This window comes from Doryrhamphus excisus, chromosome 15 (genome assembly GCF_030265055.1).
Source record: "Doryrhamphus excisus isolate RoL2022-K1 chromosome 15, RoL_Dexc_1.0, whole genome shotgun sequence".
Taxonomy (NCBI): Eukaryota; Metazoa; Chordata; class Actinopteri; order Syngnathiformes; family Syngnathidae; genus Doryrhamphus; species Doryrhamphus excisus.
In genome coordinates this window covers 6,941,145-6,964,657 of record NC_080480.1, presented here as the reverse complement: position 1 = coordinate 6,964,657, position 23,513 = coordinate 6,941,145, and the positions used below count along the sequence as shown (strand labels likewise).

At 41.5% G+C, this 23,513-nt stretch overlaps 1 protein-coding gene across 4 annotated transcripts; it reads right to left on the bottom strand.

The window, feature by feature from the left end:
* Positions 1 to 1,557: 1,557 nt before the first annotated feature.
* LOC131102969 (choline transporter-like protein 2) lies at positions 1,558 to 23,418 on the bottom strand. Of its 4 annotated transcripts, none has more exons than XM_058048707.1 (22): positions 23,228 to 23,417; positions 14,742 to 14,790; positions 14,596 to 14,669; positions 14,433 to 14,511; positions 11,759 to 11,843; positions 11,523 to 11,636; positions 11,380 to 11,443; positions 10,930 to 11,053; positions 10,572 to 10,655; positions 10,373 to 10,485; positions 8,942 to 9,073; positions 8,608 to 8,707; positions 8,293 to 8,385; positions 8,088 to 8,172; positions 7,736 to 7,998; positions 7,572 to 7,666; positions 6,496 to 6,599; positions 6,335 to 6,408; positions 6,185 to 6,255; positions 5,979 to 6,067; positions 4,703 to 4,787; positions 1,558 to 2,129 (listed from the first exon to the last, which is right to left on the bottom strand). In XM_058048707.1, exons 1-22 carry the CDS (start codon positions 23,253 to 23,255, stop codon positions 2,029 to 2,031), a joined length of 2,106 nt encoding a protein of 701 aa, XP_057904690.1. In that variant the 5' UTR covers positions 23,256 to 23,417; the 3' UTR covers positions 1,558 to 2,028. The 4 variants fall into 4 exon arrangements, with proteins under 4 accessions (XP_057904690.1, XP_057904688.1, XP_057904689.1 ...); XM_058048705.1 differs by lacking the exon at positions 23,228 to 23,417 and adding an exon at positions 16,912 to 17,175; XM_058048706.1 differs by lacking the exon at positions 1,558 to 2,129 and adding an exon at positions 2,147 to 4,312 and having other exon boundaries at positions 23,228 to 23,418.
* Between the last annotated feature and the right edge of the window lie 95 nt (positions 23,419 to 23,513).

The window sequence follows — 23,513 nt, the reverse complement described above, 5'->3', positions numbered from 1 at the left end:
TCAATTCATGTTAAAAGACTAGATAGGACAGCTCTAGTCAGACTAGATAGGAGAGCTCTATAGGCTACATCAATCAATGCCAAATTACTTGGTACCAGATCTCTAGCCATACTAGATAGAACAGCTCTAGAAAGCTACATCAATTCATGCTAAAAGACTAGAAAGGACAGCTCTAGTCAGACCAGATAGGAGAGCTCTATAAGGCTACATCAATTAATGCTAAATTAAATGGTAGCACATCTCTAGCCAGACTAGATAGGACAGTTCTAGAAAGCTACATCAATTCATGCTAAAAGACTATAAAGGACAGCTCTAGTCAGACCAGATAGGAGAGCTCTATAAGGCTACATCAATTAATGCTAAATTAAATGGTAGCACACCTCTAGCCAGACTAGATAGGACAGCTCTAGAAGGCGACATCAATCCATGCTAAAAGACTAGATAGGACAGCTCTAGTCAGACCAGATAGGAGAGCTCTATAAGGCTACATCAATTAATGCTAAATTAAATGGTAGTACATCTCTAGCCAGACTAGATAGGACAGCTCTAGAAGGTGACGTCAATCCATGCTAAAAGACTAGATAGGACAGCTCTAGTCAGACTAGATAGGAGAGCTCTATAAGGCTACATCAATTAATGCTGAACGACTACATTAAGAAGGCTTCATCAGTTAATGGCCAAGAACTAGTTAGGCCAACCCTGGTGTAACTAGATAGAACAGCTGTAGGTCAGTTCGTCTAATTTTACCCCAATGGTGGATTTTACAGGCAAAAGTCCTGTATTTACTTAGTATTGGATCAATAGCAGCATTTTCAGTATAGTCCCATACTATCCACATTTAAAGAGCAGGACAGTTTTGATTGTAGCTTTTATTCAAGCTCATGTTACAAATCCAGAAGCAGGCATTGTCAGATCAGTGGATACTCCTCTCAGGTGTTCCACTTGAAGGGAAAAAAAATCTCATTGCCTTGTCGACCTTTGATATTTAAATATTTGACATGGAAACATCCTCACACATATATTACCCACATGCTGTTTATCATGTTTGTAGTTACCAAGGCCACGGAGGTCGGTATCAAGTGCATACCAGCCAGTGTTAAGGGCTCCACTCGGGCTGCTCAGGTGTTCTCCATGGAGACTGGAATGAAAGCCACCCCTTGCTGGCCGCCGGGCTTTGTTAATCACTCAAGACCGATGACGCACAAATGCTGAGAAAACCTTTTGTGGTGTGACTCCTGAATGGTTAGTGAAACCCAAATGAAGTCATACTGTTTATCCTGCAGCAAATAAACCTCATGAGACACTTGGAACCCTGAATGAGCTTTGTGCTGTGGATTATTACATCAAAATGTATTACACAATTAGTTACACAGCATTTAGAAACAATAGTGTATATTTTGTATTACCTATTACGTAATTTCAGTTGTAACCTTCATTAACAGCTACTTGGGAGCAGGAAAACGTACATAAACATTGCCACCAAGAGGCCAACTGACGCAAAGCTACACAACACCTCCTAACAGACGCATTTAAATTAGCGTCAAGAACACACACAAGTATAAAACAATTTGTTTTATTTCAAAAATATTATTAGTGACCTCCATGAACATGAAATAGACATAAAAAATGATCTGAAAAGTATTACAACAACAAAAAAAAAACATGCAGTGTGCACCTCAAATTGGCGGTGCAATGGCTTTGGTACACAAACAAAGCAAAGAAATGTCTTTACATACATTATATTATATATATATGTTATACATTTTCAAGGATAACTATTACTTTTAAGCTTATAGTCATGTACCTTAAATATGACAAAATATAGAAAACTGTGCTCTTAACCTTACTGCACTGCAAATGTACAAAACCGCTTCGATGTTTTAAAATCCAACAAGCTTCATATTAAAACATTTGATATGGCGACGATCATTTAGGCTGTTTCCCGTGCTCTTCTCTCCACACGGTGAGTTCAGGCGACCAACCCTTACCACGGTAATGCTGCCACTGGCAGCACAGAGGAAAAATGCTCTAAGAAACTCGGGTGTTCTTCTTGTTCAGGACTTGGCGGAGGCTCTCAGGCATGAGGTATGGCCTCTCGGGACTCCCGTCGTTTCTCTCCATATCCTCCACTGGAAAGATTCAAAAACACATGTCTTGATTATTGTTTGGAAGATGTGCAGATGTCAGACTATCATCAAAATAAACCATGGTGCAATTAACAGATACATTTTCCTGATGCTTTATTAGAGCAAGTACATTGAGAAATGTGTTCTTCAAAGGTTGGAGGTGTTGCCATCAAACGGTTGATTTACAGTAAAAACAAGCATTGTAAGGCAATTGAAGGTGCAACAAGGTTATTTATACAGTAGATCCCCCCCACTCCATTTTCGCAGCGGTTTCAACTCAAGACCAGTGCTTTCTGATCAGCATTTGCAATAAAAAATTACTACAATTATTATTCAGCTCCAGAACCCTCCCCCTTTCTCTTTTCCACTGCAACCCAATCCAGATTTAAGCAAATTTTAAATGTATATTTTTGGGGGCGGCACGGCGGGCAAGTGGTTAGCGCGCAGACCTCACAGCTAAGAGACGAGGGTTCAATTCCACCCTCGGCTATCTCTGTGTGGAGTTTGCATGTTCTCCCCGTGCATGCGTGGGTTTTCTCCGGGTACTCCGGTTTCCTCCCACATTCCAAAAACATGCTAGGTTAATTGGTGACTCCAAATTGTCCATAGGTATGAATGTGAGTGTGAATGGTTGTTTGTCTATATGTGCCCTGTGATTGGCTGGCCACCAGTCCAGGGTGTACCCCGCCTCTTGCCCGAAGACAGCTGGGATAGGCTCCAGCACCCCCCGCGACCCTCGTGAGGATAAGCGGTAGAAAATGAATGAATGAATGAATATATTGTTTGCATGTGTCACAGCACAACTATGGTGCATTCAAGGACTGCCGTCCAAAAAAAAAAAAAAAAAAACTATTAAAGCATAAACATATACAAATTGTGGGCTCTCTAGTAGAGGGGTGTTCCGACAACCTTTTCACTACCAATACCGATATTGCAGCCGATACCGAGATGAAGTGATATTACACAAATAGTCAGCAACAGGGTAAACAAGGAAAACACACCTACTCACTTCTGTGGTATACTTTCATCCACATGAGGCTTGAGGTGCCCGATAAAGCATTTAAGCCCGATTTAAGCCCTGTCACGGACCACCTCTTTTCTGTATGAATTTCTCATGCTTTGCATGTTTTGGTTGTTTGACGGAACCAAGGTGGTTTTCATCGCATCCATGGTCATGCAAAAATTTGGGGTATACAACAACTATGGGGCCGGTATTGGACGTTGTACCAATTAATTCAAGGGGTAGTGTGAGCAGCGGAATGTCCTGTAAACCAACATGGCGTCGATGGTGTGGGAGATCCCCATAGAGTTTTACCACTGAACCCTGAGCAGCCACCCAAAAAAACTTCATGGTATCCGCACTGCGTTCTTACCTAAATCGTTAAATCGCTATCAGTTTAAGCTTAAGCTTTGAATTTGGGGTTGGTCTTTTTCAACTTCCCCGGTTCTGTTCCATCATGAGAAATGTTTGAAACTGCGTTGACGTCAGCCCCACTCTTTGCTACTTTATTAGCACATCAGACGGATGGATGGATTTTAGATGCAAACCGATCTCAATATCCGATCTTGCAAAGTCATACTTGGAAATAATTTCCGACTTAACGGTGGATGAGAAAAAAAATGCCTTTTTTCACCCCTGAGAAAAACTGCAAAATCAAAACATTTTGGAGCGTGAGTCCTGAATCACCAATGTGAGGGGATCCACTGTATTCATATTGGTACAGATCAAATTTGGTTTACATTCCATAGGAGGCATGGGAGGAAATTAGGCACATTGTGACTTGACATGGCTAATAGATTACAGTCACATTTCCCAACACCGAATTCCAACGTATTTTCTGACACACTTGACAATGCAACAAAATGGGAGACCATGCAATTGTGTCCGAATGCCAAGACCGTCATGAAACATCACAGTAGAAGAAAACGTCCCCGTGTTGAGAGACGTTTCTAATTTGAGGAAGTGTTTTTGTCAACAGAAGTCTCGTCTATTAAGATTATGTCCTCCTCTTCCTCCTTATCCTCCTCATCCTCCTCCTTAGCTTGTTGTTGCTGCTGAGTGCCGTCATCTTCATCCTGAGAAGCTGGTGGATCCTCAATCTTGTTCTTCAACAGAATCTCAGCCAAAGTAGGGGACATGTAATAAGGCCTCGAGGCTGAACCGTCATTGCGCTCCAGGTCTTCACCTTGATTCGTGTGTGTGTGTGTGTGTGTGTGTGTGTGTGTGTGTGTGTGTGTGTGTATGTGTCAATGCATGAGACATTTAGTATTGGTAGGAAAATAAAGGTGTTAAAAAGAAGGAAAGCAAAGGTGAGTGCGTTGTAAGGAATGAGAAAAAGGAGGAAAAAAGACAAAGAGAGAAAGAGAAAGTCAACCAGCAGGCAAGCAAGGAAAAAAGTTCCCACAGGTCAGAAAAATGCATTTTGACACCGTAAGCCACACCAAATGTTAGCTTTCATTAAGACACTCATTGTCATGCAGTAGAACCTTCCTGGCAACCCAACGCAAAGCAGTTATTCAACGATCCAGTCCGCAAAAACACGACGAAAATGACCGACTGAGTACGCTTTACTTACAGAAGCAGAGGAAAAGTGTGTCCACACACATGGAATACACGCTGAAGAATCCGTGGGCAATGATGTAGGAGCAAACCACCACAGTCTGGTGAGGACACAAGCAATAAACAACTAGGTTATAAATTCAATATTTTCATAGTTGGCAGAGAAAACCTGTATGACTCTTTGAATAGACATTAGAGCCCTCTAAACATAGAATAACACCCCTACAGTCATGTGTTCTAGTGCTAGGGCAGCAAGGTGGGGGGGCAGGAAGTGACGTCAGGGGTTCAGAGGTGTTTTTACTTGGTTTGGCTTAGGCAGAGTTACGTAAGGGTTGTTGTGCCTATTATGAGACAATTCAAACTTACAATAGCAGCCTGTCTAGCAATCAAGACTATGGCGTAGTTTTTTAAACGCACTTTCTTCCACACACAAACATGGGATTTTGTCCTTAAAAACATAATTTTAAGCATACTGGAATGACTGTGTGTGTTGTACATATGCATACTTTCACTTCATGCTGACAAACGAAGGAGCCATTACAAGTTTCGGGGGATGATGCTGTTATTTTGCTCGCTAAAAGTACAACGGCTCCTACCACTGAGAGCAATTTGGTACAAGACCCCATCGGACCGCAAGCTGGTGGGATAACTTCGGCAAGCGTGAGAATGTTTACATGGCAAAGACATTGTGATCGTTAGACCAGGCTGCTTCGCCCATACATTGAACGCTTCCCTGTATGTTGTGCTATCCAACTAATTTCAGCAGTGAATGTACTCTTGTTAGATAGCTCACTTTGTTTGATTTCACACTTTGTTCGGTGTTCCTTGAATGCACCATTGTTGTGCACGGCAAGGTAAATATTACTTGCAGTTTTTGCTAGTGGCGCTGGAAACTAACTCTCATGACAAATGTTCCAGATCATTAATTATCCAATTTTGATCAAGTTTCGGGCTATACGGCATACGAGTGGTTAGCATGCAGGCCTCACAGTTAGGTCTCCCCAAGTTCAATTCCACCCTCGGCCATCTCTGTGTGGCGTTTGCATGTTCTCCGGGTACTCCGGTTTCCTCCCACATTCCAAAAACATGCTAGGTTAATTGGCGACTCCAAATTGTCCATAGGTATGATTGTGAGTGTGAATGGTTGTTTGTCTATATGTGCCCTGTGATTGGCTGGCGACCAGTCCTGGGTGTACCCCGCCTCTCGCCCAAAGACAGCTGGGATAGGCTCTAGCTTGTGAGGATAAGCGTTAGAAAAGGAATGAATGAATGATTAAGTTTCAAACACTCACCAGTATGGATACCCAGTAATAGTGGAGATGGGGTGCCGTATCCTCAAAAGCCTTCACTCTCCCAGAGAAGAAGAAAAAAGCAAAGATTCCTGAAAAACAAACAAAGGTATGTATATATTATTTCCGTCAATACCGTATGTCCGTATGTTTAAGAGAAAAAAAAAACAGGGAGACATTGTCACACAGACAAGAAAGCAAAGACTCACCCACTAGTCCGACAACGAGCAGTTTTCCCAAAAACAAGAGAAAATCTGTCACATTGTTCAACACAGCCACCCTATGAATGAAAAGAAAGAATCATCAGGATTACACCCTGCATCAAGGCATTTACTGTAGTAAAAAAAAAAAACACTAACCTGATAATATTCCTCATGAGAAGAAAGAAGGCATCCCTGGCAGAAGTGCAGAAGTTTTTGCCGTATATTGCCACCTAAGGGCCAAATGTCAGAAGTAGAAAAATCACACAAACGTCTCATCTGAGCGCTCACACCAAAGTTAAACGCCACACACAACTCACCATAATGTACGCATTTCTATTGAGGAACTTAATGAACTTCTCCAGGCACCAGAAGCAGCACTTCAGACAACACAAGAGGAACTTGGTACACTTATTATGGGCTCCTGGGGAGGGACAATGTTTCAGAGATATGTCAGTAAGATCATTTTAAATACAAAACATCACATTAGCTTTTTTTTGTGGTCCGGTCAAGCTTATTTTTATTCATTTATTCATTAATTTTCTACCACTTATCCTCACGAGGGCCGTGGGGGTGCTGGAGCCTATCCCAGCTGTCTTCGGGCGAGAGGCGGGGTATACCCTGGACTGGTCGCCAGCCAATCACAGGGCACATATAGACAAACAACCATTCACACTCACATTCATACCTATGGACAATTTGGAGTCGCCAATTAACCTAGCGTGTTTTTGGTATGTGGGAGGAAACCCGGAGTACCCGGAGAAAACCAACGCATGCACGGGGAGAACATGCAAACTCCACACAGAGATGGCCGAGGGTGGAATCGAACTCCGGTTTCTAGCCGTGTGGCCTGCACGCTAACCACTCCTCTGCCGTGCAGCCCTAGCTTATTGTTCATTCATTCATTAATGTTCTACCGCTTATCCTCACAAGGGTCTCAGGCGTGCTGGAGCCTATCCCAGCTGTCTTCAGGCGAGAGGCGGGTTACACCCTGGACAAATGGCCAGCCAATCACAGGGCACATACAGACAAACAACCATTCACACTCACATTCATACCTATGGACATTTTGGAGTCGCCAATTAACCTAGCATGTTTTTGGAATGTGGGAGGAAACCGTAGTACCCAGAGAAACCCCATGCATGCACGGGGAGAACATGCAAACTCCACACAGAGATGGCCGCGGGTGGAATCGAACTCCAGTTTCCTAGCTGTGTGGCCTGTGCACTAACCAGCTTATTTTCAATCAATTAAAATAATGTTACATTTGATAGTAGTACAGTAGTATAATGATGTGGATATTGATTACTGTATTGGACTCTGCTTAATAAGACCTCAATACTTACTTTTACGTACTTTTGTTATGTGTGCCAATAAACCAACAAGTGTGACCCACCTTTGAGTTTATGGTCCAGATACTCCAGCAGAACCCTGATGACCTGGACAATTGAAAGGATCAGAGAGCCAAAAGCCAGAGTTCCCGTGTGATACCTAAAATGTTATTAAAAACAAGTAGTTTAGGACAATGCAAAAATAGAAAAAAATAAAATAAATACACACCTGAGAGATCTCCCGAGGGCCGAAAAGATCGGCAAGGAAGGCATGTCGTCCGGCTTGACAAAAGCCCAGTAGTAGGAGGCAAACGCCCCCGCCAAGGTCATCTGTCCCAGCGCTATGACAAAGTTGGCACACCAAAAGAAGAGGAAGACGTTGTAGAACTGCAGACCGATCAGGTATTTGTGGTAAACAGTGTCTCCGCCGTAGTAGGCAAAAAGGCACTCAGAGTCAGGGCAGGTCTTCAACATCTCAGATGTACTGTAGTTCTGTGGACACGACAGGTCAGGTCAGGTCAGGTGAAACATGTTCCAACATTTTACAGCCAAAATATGAACGTGTGGAATCTCCAACTCACATCTGGATTGCATGTTTCTGTTGAGTGCTTGCAGTCCGTCTTGTTGAATACTTTGTAGACGGGCTCATTTGAGGTAGACAGGAAACTGAACACCCATGTCAAGGACTACAATGATGGCAGTGGTTCATGTCTGAAAAATTCCAAAGTGACTGTGGGTGATCTGACCACTCCGCTACTGTGTCACCGCTTCTCTTGAAAAGGATACACGGCAGTCACTGCCCAGTAGGCGATGACCACGGCCAGGAGCAGAAAAGTGAAGAGTGGGTAGAAAAGCGAACACATCACATGTCCAATCGCCCTGGGAACACATCAACACTTATATTTAGCCCATGTCAAATATAATGTAGCATTAGCAGTGTTTCCCACAGGACTGCAATCTATCTGTGGTATTATAACAATGTTTTTTTTTAATAAGTATCACCAAATGTGACTGTGGTGGTCCAAATGTATTTGTGGCGGGCCCCACAAATAAATTCATGAGTGGGAAACACTGATTAGTTGAAATGTGGACGCTACTAACTTGCTGGCTTCTTTAATGAGTGCTATGGCAATTAGGATCCTTTTCCTGAGGAAGATGAGCAGTAGGATGATTATGACCTCCACGATGGCAAGGATGATCACTAGTAGGAGAAGGTGGAATTAGGAGGGGACATCTGAAGCACATATTGATGCCTCGCAGTACAGTACAGTTCAGTTCAGCATCAGTAACATGTAAGATGTAAGTGAGGGGATCCACTAATTTGCCTTTGGGTACCCTACACCTGCAGTTGACACCCAAATGAGAGGGTACCAAACCAAACTGTACTGCTTGGAGGACCAGTGCATAACATCAGTATGCTGCATGTGCAACTTACTGAAGACCAGCCAGGTCTGTCTGAGCTGAAGGTATATGGTGAAGTCCGCCTGCAAGCCGAGCTCCTGAAGGGTCACATCAGCACCGGCCTTTCCCTCCAGGCTTGCATACTCCATGTAGCAGTGAAAGATACCTATGTATGTATGTATGAACACATATGTTTCTATTGCGGTAGTCACAATTATCATTTCACATTCTACTGCAGAGTGACAAGCGGTGTGTGGAATGATCCATAGCACCTAGCATCATAACACCTAGCATCTATGTGAATGCTCACCATGATTGAAGTGCATACTGAGTCTTTTAGGCCAGGATATTTAAATCTTTCTTTGCGGTCTGACTAATTAACTAGTCGCGGTTAGGTCTGGAACTAATTAACTATGATAAATGAGGTGTTTGTATGGAAGCCCGTTTCCGCAAGTGTAAAAAAATTATCCCAATCGTAAATCAAAATTACGAGATAAGAAAGTCCAAATTACAAGATAGAAAGTCGAAATTACTAGATTCTTTCATTCATTCATTTTCTACCGCTTGTCCTCACGAGGGTGCTTGAGCCTAACCCAGCTGTCTTTGGGCGAGAGGTGAGGTACACCCTGGACTGGTCGCCAGCCAATCACAGGGCACATATAGACAAACAACCATTCACACTCACATTCATACCTAGGGACAATTTGGAGTCACCAATTAACCTAGCATGTTTTTGGAATGTGGGAGGAAATCGAACAAACTCCACACAGAGATGGCCAAGGGGGGAATTGAAATCGGGTCTCCGAGCTGTGAGGTCTGCGCGCTAACCACTAGACTGCCGTGCAGCCCGAAATTACTAGATACCAACTGCACATGTGCCATAGTTGCCGTCTTTTTCAGAGTCGTCTTTCGTCACTTGGCAAAATGGCTAGACAGTTGTGAACAGCCACATCCCTTTTATTATTTTGATGCCTCAAAATTCTTTCCAATGTGCGTTTGCTTAATTCCATGTGAATTCACCAGCAAATGAAGTATTTCATCACTTGTAAAGCCACACTTAAAGTACTCCTCAATGTACTCACAATCCATGCCTGAACAGGAGGAGGAGAACTGTGACTCTTGCTGCTGCTGTGACTCTTCTACAAAGCTATGTCATTATTTCCATTTTCTTATCTCATAATTTATACTTTCTTATCTCATAATTTCGACTTTCCATGTCAGAATTTCGACTTTCCATCTCAGAATTTCGACTTACCATTGGGATAATTTTTTTTCTAGTGCCGGAAACAGGCTTCCATAGTGTAGGTTGATTTATAGGGGACCTATTATACTTTTTTCCACTTTTCTGACCTCTAAATATTGTATTAGTGTGTTAAACTATTCCTTATATGGGTGTTCTGAATACAAATGTCTCATTTCCCATTTACGGCGTAAATCCAGGACATTTAAATTGATCGAGTCTTACCGTATCCAAGGACAAGTATCACCAAGGCGATTATGACCCAGACCATGATCCCTGCGAGGAAGCGTAGGATGATGATGAAGATCAGACTGAGAACCGTCGCCATGACTAAACATCTGGAGAAAGTAAAAGGCAGTTAACAATTAAGACAAAAGCCAGTTATTCTATGAAATCCATCAGTGTGTGGAAAATGACAGCTTACAACAGGATCCAGTACCAGGACTTTGTGTAATCCTCGAAGATCTTCATGACCACCTGACGAGCTTCAAGAGCTAGAGACACATTCCTGTTTGTGGGGAGAGTATGGAGGCATCACTTCATTTCAATTTCTGTCATTTTTAACCATAGATTCACTTCACATTATAGGATTTTTTTTTGTAAATCGAGTAAAATACACTAAGTATTTGGCACCTACAGTACAGATCTGTTCTTAAGAAGCTTCTCTATTTCATTACAGGACTTGCTCCCTTTGCTCAAGCCAACACACGTTAATGATACAATCAATAACATGTATGTTATCATGCAATGTGATTTCCTGGATTGCCCCCACCAGTACTTACTTCACTGCAGGTACAAGCTCTTTGGCATTTATCTGTTTTCCGCTTTCATCGGGAAAAGTAGTTGCTTCCCCCACCATTATCTCTCCTTTGTTTTTGCTCAAAGCTGGGAGGCATCTACGAAAGACTAGAAAAAGAAATGATTAGGAGGCTTTTCTTGTACAATGTTTAAGGTCTGAATTGTCTTAGATGGGAACTTTTTGGGGAAGTGACATGTGAAAGAATATAAGTTATAATGAAATTAAGTGCCGATGGTTGCTTCTTCTCCCATGTCGGCTTAGACTGGGGCTACGGTGGCCGGCAGGAGCACAAGAACCAAAAAGTCCAAAGTTGTTTTTCTTACTGATTTAAAAGGCAAATTTGAATAACAACCATTTTTATCCCCTCCGACACATACAAAACTGCACATAGAGAAAGTACAGAGCTTGGATAATATGGAGGGATTGAACTCACCAGGCGTGCTGGGGATCAAAACACCAGGACACACACCTGACTTGAGGAACTCTACCTTATTGGCCTTCAAATGAGACAGATACATTTAATAGTTAATATGCCGTATGTACGTGGTGGGGTTTGAGAGAAATTAAGACAAATACCAGCAGATTTTGGACATCCGCGCTTTCCTTGCAGAAGGGTTTATACATTGGCCAGTCCGAAGCCGTCACAAGAGTCAACGTCTTGAATTCCGTGGGGCATTTCTCCACACATATCTAAGGGGGGGAGGGTTGCATCAGTACAGGAAATGCGTCTATGCGCCTGAAATAACTCAGATTTACTGTAAAGGAAACAGAAGCATGTTTATGATGATAAATGTGTTGCGTGATGCTTCCACCTGGGTGGTTGGACACTGGAACGTCAGCAGAACCATGGGGCTGGCGCACTTCATGATGTTGAAGTAAAACAGCAGTGGCTTGCTCCTTTTGAAAGCACAAAAAACACACACAGAAGTCAAATACAAAGTGAAAAAAATCAAAAAAAAAAAAATCCATCCTTTGTTTCATCAAATTATGGCTACTTGTTAAATCATGCCATTTTTAATATAAATTGTAATCATACATTTACTATAACCGTCTCTCTAGATCAGGGGTGTCCATTGTGCTGCCAAGAGGCCTTTTAGTCAAAATACTGAAAGACAGAGTCAACCATGAATGAAGAGTCCAAATAATTCCCCTCTCAATCCATGTGGAAGTGGTACTTTTTCGCTTTGTCCCTTCTCCACTCTGTTTCAAACATTCTTAGGTTTAAAATCAATAAAGTGAAGGCTAACTAGTTAGCTCCGAGTGCTACAATGACGGCAGTCTTGTGTCACTTCAGAGATCCCATAGCCTGTGCGGAAGCGGTACGTAATGTGGAGTAAACAAAGCCAGCAGTACCATCAGTGTGTACATGGATGTAGTATGTACAATAGAATTAATTTAGTTAAGACTGGTTACCCTGTATATCAATCAAGTGGTAAACATCATAGTGATGTTCTTCTCTATGCCATGTGATCGAAAAGTCATAATATGAGAAATATTATGAGAAACAGGGAACTGCACTTTTTTAAATTTTGCCCATCATTCACAATCCTTATGTGAAACATGAACACATATTTCTTTCCCTTTTCTGTGCATTCTAGTGCAAGAAAACAAGTTAATATGAGCTAGCTAACAACGGACGTCATGAGAAATACATTTTGACGCTAAAGCCCTCACAAAAAAAAACGGCAACAGTGTCCCATTTACATGAAGCTACAGCGATATTATTACTGTAGCAGCTAGCATGAAAAACTGATTTAGCGGACTAACACGACGCCTTGCTAACTGCTAGTCTCAACGTCATTCACAGACGGAAGAGCGGATACCTCGCTTTCAATTTCGTGTGTTCGTTTGCCATCAAAAATGTTTTACCCGAAAACTGGAGCACACGTCTTTGTGCTGGAAGACACAGCCATCCCAAGGAGAGCAAACATTATAAGTGTATGCTGTTGCTCATGGAACTAGCATAAGAATGTCGATACTGCAACTATTAGTTATAAGTTATCATCAGTGTACATGTATTGGATCGAACCCGTAGCCTTGAGGTTGGGAAACGACCGCTCTTCCACCTGAGCCACGTGATTGGAAAGCTGCAGAACTATTGTGAATTGAGATGAATGTGTATGCAAATGAATGTAAAAATAAATGATACCCACATTCATTGCTTCTGTTTTTGCACCATATCGAGTAGTGGAAAGATGATTTGTCTTAAGATGCAATGAGGAAATGAAACTTTGCCGTTGCCACAGGGACTTTTCTGAGCACAGCTGCTTGTTGCAGGTGAAAAGTAGAGCAGGAAGTATACACCAAAACCACTTCGGTATGGACTGATGTTACTGTAATGTTGGTGAGAACAGCAGCCTTTTATGAATATTGTGAATTATCTCACAACAGGGACAATAATCCTTAACACGAGCTACTGTTGGGGCTCGAAACCAAGCTAAACTTCTTTCAGGGCTCACTTCCAAATGCGCAGACCCCATCATCGGAAACGTTGGCATCGTTTAACATGAGAATACAACATTATAACTACATTTATAGGTCAGAAAAGCATAAAAAAGCATTAATAGTTCCTTTAAAATTTTCTGTTATATTTACTATATTGAGCCATACAGTTGCAGAGATGACAACGTGTCTTATTTCATGTCTAAAGGGCTCTTAAAATGTTAAAAAAAACTTTTTTCTGTGGAATCTTGCTAGGTTGAAATTCACTTATGTCTGTCAGGTCAATTGTCAATTCATCACAATCAATGAGGGTTTACCATACTTTCATTGTATTTCTATTAGGGATGTCCGATCATTATTGGCCCGATATCAGCATAGGGATGCAATATCGGTTGATATCGGTATCAGATTTTTTTTTTGTTAAATGCTGTAAACAACACAAGCGTGTTCATTCCACCACAGGAGATATGTCATCTTACACATATTGGTATCGGAAATTAGTTGGACAATATCGGCATATGGGTTTTCATCAAAAAAGCCAGTATCGGACATCCCTAATTTCTATATATTGTATTCAATATATAATATTGTATTGTATGTATTGTATAGGGGCGGCACGGCAGTCTAGTGGTTAGCGCGCAGACCTCACAGCTAGGAGACCAGGGTTCAATTCCACCCTTGGTCACTCCTGTGTGGAGTTTGCATGTTTGCGTGGGTTTTCTCCGGGTACTCTGGTTTCCTCCCACATTCCAAAAACATGCTAGGTTAATTGGCGACTCCAAATTGTCCATAGGTATGAATGTGAGTGTGAATGGTTGTTTGTCTATATGTGCCCTGTGATTGGCTGGCGACCAGTCCAGGGTGTACCCCGCCTCTCGCCCAAAGACATTTGGGATAGGCTCCAGCAGCCCCCGCGATCCTCATGAGGAAAAAGCGGTAGAAAATGAATGAATGTATTGTATAGTTTATATTATGTTGTCCGTTGTCGGCTTGCTATGAATGTTCTTTAGACCAGCAGAGTGGGGGAAAAAAACAATTACTCACTCAAGTTCGCCTTGCCCACAGAATTGGCCTTTGCTGTCTGTGGGATAGATCACCTTTCTGGGGTCACCCTGCGACCAAGCTGGACCATGAATTAAAAAAAAAAAAATCAAGTTATTGAAGATATAAAACATTTTAACATGTAAACAAAAAAAAGTCACCTTACCAAGTATTCCCACTGCAATATAAGCCAGTATGGCAAGAACGAAGATGATGCAGCACACAATATCTGTGCAGCCCCTGGAGAAATGAAATGTTTCAAGACTTAGTTCCAGTCCCCAATAATACTTCCTAAGTCCCATCAACACTCACCTATTGTGGATCGGGCCCTTGAACGTGGGATCATACTTCCTGGGCTCGCCTGTGTAACAAAAAGGTTCATTTAATCTTAGACATCTTTATTATGTCTCAGCCACATGACGGACACAGAAGGCTTCTTCAAAAAGAAAATATACCATCCTTCCTACCATTCTCACTAGAGGCCGACACGCCTGGCAACCCAACAAATTCCTCCCTGGTGACTCAGTACAATGCAAGCCAAACCATGAGGAAAAAGTGAGTGCATTTAAGCTACACGGCTGTCGTTTCCTGTGCTATATTCACCCAGACAATAGCATTACTCCACAATGTGATGAAGGCAAGTTAAGTAAAAGTGGTGCCGAGTGGTGACAACAAGGCATCATGAAGGCGTAGTAGTTTAATTTAGTAGTGGATTATTCTAGTAACATTAAAATAGCTCAGATAACCAAGCAATGAGGCGAAGATGACCCGTTCTGGGCTGTAAGTTGATCAAAATCAAGCGCTCCTTTTCTGTGGCGTGCTGCAAAAGGCTTGTAGTAGCTAACCCTGGTGCGTTCGCTAGGTCTGTTGTCTGATGTAAGGCTTGCTTGTTAAGGCACCCCACTCGGGAGCTCACTTGTAAACAACCATGGCTTCGATCCTGTGGGACTTATCACCGTTTCTGTGGAGGGAACAGTCTACGACACCCGGTGCCTGTTCCCATCACCTTGCTGTATGAACTGTGCAAACGTTTTTACAGGGACAACCCCAGGGCTCAATAGAACTGGGATTTCATTGCGGAAAGAAAGACGCAGATTAGTGATGTCATGACAAGGTTTCTCAAATACAGATTTGTTTGACTCAACCATCCATCCATTTATCCTTATATCCCAGAGGCGGGGTACACCCTGGACTGGTCACCGGCCAATCACAGGGCACATATAGACAACACACTCACATTCATACCTATTGACAATTAAAGTCGCCAATTTGACTCAAGTACAGTTATAAAAATAATACAGTAATGGTTATTGGTATATGTCTACAAAACTGTGGTGAGACCAGTCATAATGTTTGGTCTATAGACAGTGCCACTGAGGAAAAGACAGGAAGCAGAACTGGAGGTAGCAGGGATGAGGATGCTGAGGTTCACATTGGGAGTGACCAGGATGGATAGGATCAGGAACGAGTACATCAGAGGGACATTACATATTAGCCTTCTTATTTGCAAGCCTTGGCCTTGCAAATAAAGTCAGAGAGGCCAGACTGAGAGACAGAGAAAGAAGACAGGGTTGGATGGAAGCGATCAATTTGCTGTGGCGACCCCTTAAGGGAAAAGCCAAAAGCGAAAGAAGAAGGTTATCGGTATCAGCATCAGTCTTAAGAAGCAGGATGTATCAGCTTGAACAAAAAAAAAACCTTGTGCATCCCTAATTATTCCATGAAACATTTACAAGGATATTAACCGCGGATGGCGCTTCAGTCGCCGATGTTCACTACTATTGCACAGGAAACTAAATAGCTAGTCAATGAGCGCTGCTGTTGATCACGATGGAAAGCCCTCTTAGTGACGTGGTATAAATTACAAGTCACAAGCTCGGTTCTCAGCCTCATCTCATGAAATGAAGGAGTAATTGAACTTAATTTGACCCAAAACTTTTCATAGCACACTGAGGAGTCTCACTAGCACAGGATTAGGCATGAGAATATAAATAGTCCATATTTGGATTTAGTTGTTTTCTACAGTTTTTACAGGAAGTGATATAGTAGTCAGTGTCGTCTTTGCATATCAATTATGGATGCTTTTAGGGAGATAATGCTCCAGCAAGCATTTACCAAAGTACCTCTTAGAGAAATCATAGCTTCCTGTTAGAAACATTGTGTGTGTTATACCACGCTGTGATGCCATATTGTATCGCTTCATGGGCAGCAGATTTTGCCAGGTTGAATCAGTTTCAAAATGCTGCTTTTTCACTAGTTTGCTCTTTCAGTGGCACACGTTCAAATAAAAACAGCCAAATGTTTCCTCGTCATGGTCACACCTGCATAATCAGCAGCACACACCCAAACTTTTCCCACAAAGCTAACACTACTGCTCCAGTTTCACTCTAAACAATTCAACCCCGGCAAGACATTTCCCCCAAAAAAGGCAGTAAGATTTAGTCTGGAGGCACAACAAAAGTGAAACAGGAAGGGTAGTTACCATGCTTTCCATAATATTGGCCTTCCTCCGGCATCTTGGAATTTTTGTGGTTAATGCTGAAATGTGCAGAGAACTCTTTTCCTTTTCCTCCAAAAAAAAAACAAAACGCTGTATTCGACACTCTCTTAGCGCTGCTGTAGCTTTTCAAAAGCAGACGAGAAGTAGGTATCATGTGGGGAGAAACCTGTCTAACCTGTCCCTGCTAACAACGCTCCACCCCCCGCCTCCACCTTGTTTATCCCGAAGCAAATGCCGCTTCCCAATCTGTGTTCCACCTGTGTATCCCCCTCAGTCTCCTCCCACTTGCAGAAAAAAAAATGGTTTCCTGTTGTCTATAGAGACACACGAGAGGCGTGGCTGTGTGAAAGAATGGGTGAAAAGAAAATAAAGTCAAGTCATGTTGTTGTTATTGGAAACATGTGTTCTCTGAAAACAAGAGGGGGGGATATCTGGCCTCTGTTGGCGTTTTCTAAAGAAGACGTTGCATCTTTCCATTGGTTTAACTCAAACAAGGGTGTCCAAAGTGTGGCCTGTGGGCCATTTGCAGCCCATAGTTGTTTTTTTGTTGGCCCGTGACTAAAGTCAGTACTCATTTTACACAAGATTATGATAAATAGATGAAATCTAATAAAAAGTACTTGTATGAAAATAATGTATAATGTGGAAAAATATAATTATAATATAAAAAAATATATAATTCTATAGTTGTAACAACAAGAAAGATTTTTTTGAAAGATTTTGTTGAAAATAAAGTTATAATAATAATAATTGGGTGAAAATATGGAAATAAAGTCATAGTATTATGAAAAGATTTACCATAGCAACGTTATGAAAGTTGTAAAAAATTGAAAAAATTGAAAAAAACAGCTGTAATTTTATGAGAATAAAGTCCAAAGTCCAAAAAGTAAATTTTACAAGATTGACTAAAATATTACAATAACGTTAAAATAATAAAGTTGGACTATTAAATAAAAAATAGTTTTTAAAGACACAATATGACAAAAAATGTTCTAATTTTGGAAAAAAAAACAACTGTAATTTTAAGAGAATGTCAAATTCTTACTGGAAAAAATGCACGCAATTTCATGAGATTAAACATGATATGAGGGGGGAATACAGTTTTAGCAGCATTGGGTTGATTTCATCTTTATTTGTTAGTTCAAGTCATAATATTATGTGAACCACAAAAATAATTAGGTCAGGAGAAAGTGAGAATATGACAGTCATAATAAAAGTCATAATATTAAGAGTAGAAAAAGTACAAATATTTACAAACAAATCGGGGGAAAAAAACTCCCGGCAAAAATGACAAGCATTCTAGCATCCTTTCATTTAAGTGCAAAGTTTGGACACCGTCGAGCTAACATGAATAAACTGTGCTAACTGCAATCAAAATGCAAAGGTGGTATGGCTTTATGCCAACATTTCCATCTTGACGGCTGCTAGCACAAGTGAAATGAAAGGCAAACAGTAATCTGTGTGATGTTGCGTCTACTGTCAGAGACATGCGCTGCATGAACAAAGCTGTAATGGAGAGGAAATGCAACAAATATTTATACCAGTGGCGACACATTTCCATCCGCGTCATTTGTATTGCGCATGAAAAAAGACGTTCGGGTCAGGATTTGGCTTTGCACCAAAAGCACAACAATCATTACAGGGGACCATCCACTATGCCAAGAAAGGTTTGAGTGATGAATTAATAAGAATAAATAACAGGATGTTTTCAGTGATGCAGGGTGGTGGCTTTTTAATCTGGTAAAAGCTCTCCCACAGGACCTAATCCAATTCCAACTATATAATATGATCACTGGGCGTGGAATTAGATTTCCAACCTTATTAAGATAATGCTTACTTAGAACAGGTTTTAGAAAAGTACTCGCCAGTGAGGTTAATCTGTAAAAAGCTTTCAGTTTGCTGGGCAGCATAAAGATTGGGACTTGGACAGCGAAGGGCGCAACGCATCAGGATAAGACAAAAGCCAGATGTGGAGATGCTATCCCTGTACAAGCCAGTGCGGCCTGTAGGGATGGCAAACTCAATTCCCTTATAATGACTCATCACAAGTAAGATGCTCTGCTGTGCCCCCTTGAGGGACCCGTGAATCAGTCTTCATTGGGCACCCCTTAGGGGGGGCGTCAATATCTAGTTGACAGTGTGGGTTTGTAGCTCGATGCTAATGCTCTCAACTGTCATTCACCAGACCCTAGTTTGAGGCCTGGACCAGGCGAGTTACATTGGTGCCATGGTTTAAGGGGTCAGGGTAGCAGATGCCAGGTGGCCCACTCCCTGATGCCTTTAGAGTCCTGCTGGACAGCAAGCTAAGGTTCTGTGGATCCTGGTTAGAACTAAAGAAATTAGTTTAGACCCTGGTTAGAACTAAACAAAAAATGTATAGACCCTGGTTAGAACTAAAGAAGTATGTATAGACCCTGGTTAGAACTAAAGAAAGATGTATAGACCCTGGTTAGAACTAAAGAAGTATGTATAGACCCTGGTTAGAACTAAAGAAAGATGTATAGACCCTAGTTAGAACTAAAGAAATATGTATAGACCCTGGTTAGAATTAAATACATATATATAGACCCTGGTTAGAACTAAATAAATATGTAAAGACCCTGGTCAGAACCAAGGAAATGTATATAGATCCTGGTTAGAACCAAAGAAATATGTGTAGACCCTGGTTAGAACTAAAGAAATATTTATAGAGCCTGGTTAGAACTAAAGAAGTATGTATAGACCCTGGTCAGAACTAAAGAAATATGTATAGACCCTGGTTAGAAATAAATACGTATATATAGACCCTGGTTAGAACTAAAGAAATATGTATAGACCCTGGTTAGAACTAAAGAAAAGTATATAGATCCTGGTTAGAACCAAAGGAATATGTGTAGATCCTGGTTAGAACTAAAGAACTATGTATAGACCCTGGTTAGAACTAAAGGACTATGTATAGACCCTGGTTATTAGTGAGCAAATTGAAGAAAAACAGTTCTAATTTGATGAGAATAACGTCTCAGCATATCATCATGAGTTGCTTTAAAAAATCCCCTGATTTTTCAGTGTGTGGCCCTTGGAGGACAAAAGTTTGGACACGTTTGGTTTTGACCATCTTGAGGGTGCAGCTGTTGAATGCCATGCCAGTGTTCCACGTGTCTTATTACAAAGTGTGGAGAGTTAAGTCCAAGTTTAAGATCCCTCCCCCCAAAAGACTCACCACCGTGATGACTTTAATGATTTCCCACCCTGATCACCAAGCTAGCAATAGCACATAACCATTGCAGAGTCAGCCCTTTGTTTCAGTTAGCAGACTCACGTGATTGTGTCTGGGTTATTAGACGTACGTACTGCCACGGATTAAAGGGAAAACAGGTGGCTACAATTATGGGTAAAAAAAAAAACAATGTAGAAGGGCCAGAATGTGAAGTAGGAAGAAACCTAGAAACTTGAGTGAATCATGTTTCAAAGCGCTCTTCTAAATATGTCTTCTAATTACAGCTCATCTGCGACAGGGCATGGCTGCTTCAGATCCTGTCATGAGGGAGGTACTTTTTTTCTCTGCGTTGTTAAAACTCAGCCTGAAATTGCTCCATCGTGTGAAGCCCACAGCTTGGAAGCAATGACAAGTTTTCTTCCATGGAAACTTGCAGCTTTGTTCCAACATTGGAGGGAGTGTGTTGAGGAGTAACTTTTCAATGCAAGAACTGAGTTTTTATTTCAAGTCTGACCTGTGCAAATGTTCTTAAGGATTGAGATATTCCACATCATGTTCCAAGTGTCAAATATATCAATTTCATTAAATGTCAATACTGGAATAACTCAATTACAGTTGTAAAAAAAAAAACATGAAAAAATACATATACACCACAGAAGCACTCTAATTGCCAATGTAGTACTCTACATTAGCCACTAGGTGTCAGTGTTTGGTGAGAGGTGATTGCCAGAAAAGACATTTATTGTGTTTACATTATCTCACGGGGCTACACGGTGAACAAGTGGTTAGCGCGCAGGCCACACAGTTAGGAGACCCGAGTTCGATTCCACCCTTGGCCATCTGTGTGTGGAGTTTGCATGGTCTCACCGTGCATGTTCTCCGGGTACTCCGTTTTCCTCCCACATTCCAAAAACATGCTAGGTTAATTGGCAACTCCAAATTGTCCATAGGTATGAATGTGAGTGTGAATGGTTGTTTGTCTGTATGTGCCCTGTGATTGGCTGGCCACCAGTCCGGGGTGTACGCCGCCTCTCGCCTGAAGACAGCTGGGATAGGCTCCAGCACCCCTGCGACCCTCATAGAAAATAAATGACTAAATGAACATTATCTCACAACAGGCACAAAAATTACAACATCCAACCATCCATTTTCTATGCCGCTTATCCTCACTGGCGTCGCGGGGGTAAGCTGTCTTCGGGCGACAGGCAGGCTACACCCTGGACTGGTCGCCAGCCAATCACAGGGCACATATAGACAACCATTCACACTCACATTCATACCTATGGACAATTTAGAGTTGATGAATTAACCTAACATGCATGTTTTTGGAATGTGGGAGGAAAGTGGAGTACCCGGCATACCCAATCTCCTGACTGTGTGGCCTACATGTTAACCACTCAACCATCATGTAATAACATACGTACATAATAACCACATCACATAATAACAACGTAATTATCATAATATCAACTGTAGATACCAAGCTGAAACTCAACTCTGAACCTCCGACATCACTTCCTGTCCGGCTGCCACTCAGGTTAACATTTACACACACACACACCAACAGTTTTATTTGATCATATGAGTGTAAAGCCATTTAAAGTCTAATATGGCAATTTACTTTCTCATTAGCTCTCCTATACTGTGATATACAAATGTAAAATGTTGTTTCATGTCAAGAGGGCTCTAATAATTTTAAAAGCAGTGTTTTGAGTCTGGAACCACTAATTAACGGCGATAAAGACAACTGTATATTTGTATTAGTCAACCCAGTGCCATAGATAGATTGAGGTCCTGTTGGAAACACTGGAGTCGTTCTCATTGGAGTCTCATTGTATTGTATTGTATGTCAAATGGTGTGATAAGTATGTACAAAATGTATCTATTCACATTTTTAGCTGGCTTATCTTGTAAAGGGTGTTACACCACATGATTTTCAAGGATTTTAACATACCAGTGTCAGGAATTTGCAGATGAATCACCACTGGTCATTACGTCAATCTGTCCCTATTTGTCATAGAAATGTGTGCTGAAGTGCTGGTGAAGCGCCTGACAAACCAAACGATAAAACCATTGCATGGAAGAATAGTACTCAATGAACTACCCCCTGTGGGATATGTTCTCTCCAAGCCAAAAACCGTGCTCTTCTGTCGTAGTCTTGTTTGCAACGTTGGGAAATTAAAACACATAAAACAACACCCACTCCTGGAACACAAGAATAGCTGACAAATGAATTTAAAAGGTATTTTCTAATAAGCTTAACGTGACCAAAGATGCAATTGCCTCCTACCATACCCATGTGTGGAATGTGGCGGCAACTGGACAAGCACAGGATATATTGGGACATAGGGGTACACGATGCAGACATACTTTGTGTCCCTGCAGCTCAGTGTGAGGCAGGGACTTAAACACATTCATTAGGGAGTGGCACCAAAGAAAGTACTTGTTATCAAGGACATGGAGGAACAAATATAGCATCAAGGAAATAAAAGACAACTCAAAAGACCTTGAAGCACCAAATTACACCAAATTCAATAATTTACTGCTTACCTTATATACACATGTATTACTTTTCTTATTAAATTTGAAATTCTGGGATTCAAAAATGTGTCCTGTGTCCTGAACACTGCATAATCGACATACTGAATATTCACATGACAAAATGTAAACAAAGAATTGTCATACTGGACACACTGGAATATTCACATAGCAAAATGTAAACAAAGAAATATCACACTAGACACAATGCACAAACGACATACTGAATATTCACATAACAAAATGTAAACAATGAAAATATTTCAAGTGTCGATATGAAAAAAGATGGCGTCTATGAACTGCATGTAAACAATAGCCAATATAATAAACGGCAGCTGAATTTCCAAGCTAATGAACCATATAGCAATGCATATCCACTGGGTGGCAGAAGTGAAAGTGGTCCACTCGTTGTGGTATCGGCTAGCTAATACAACGCCCTTCACAGGACATTAAAATCCGCTAGAAACGCGTTCTTGCGGAGAACGGCGTCTTTTATTGTGGCTGAGATACAGTAGTAGTCGGTCAGTATTTGGCTATCAGTACATGTACAGCTTCGTACATTACCGTATTTTGGTTTCTCCTCCGGCTCCATGATGTCGGGCCGTTTCTTCCAACATAAAACTGCTCAACAGGGGGACGACTGAGTCTATTTCCAGCCTTGAGAAGTCTTATCTTGAAAGACTTGTGTCCATGTGAACACAGGGGTAAAAGTCCGCTCCAAAATCTTCACAGCCCTACTACCGTTTAAAGGGGCATTCCTCTGCTGAGAGTGCTGACGAATGAAAAACGCGGCGGACACTGATTGATACGACGTTCGACGAATGAATGACAAGAGGCGGGACTAAATGAT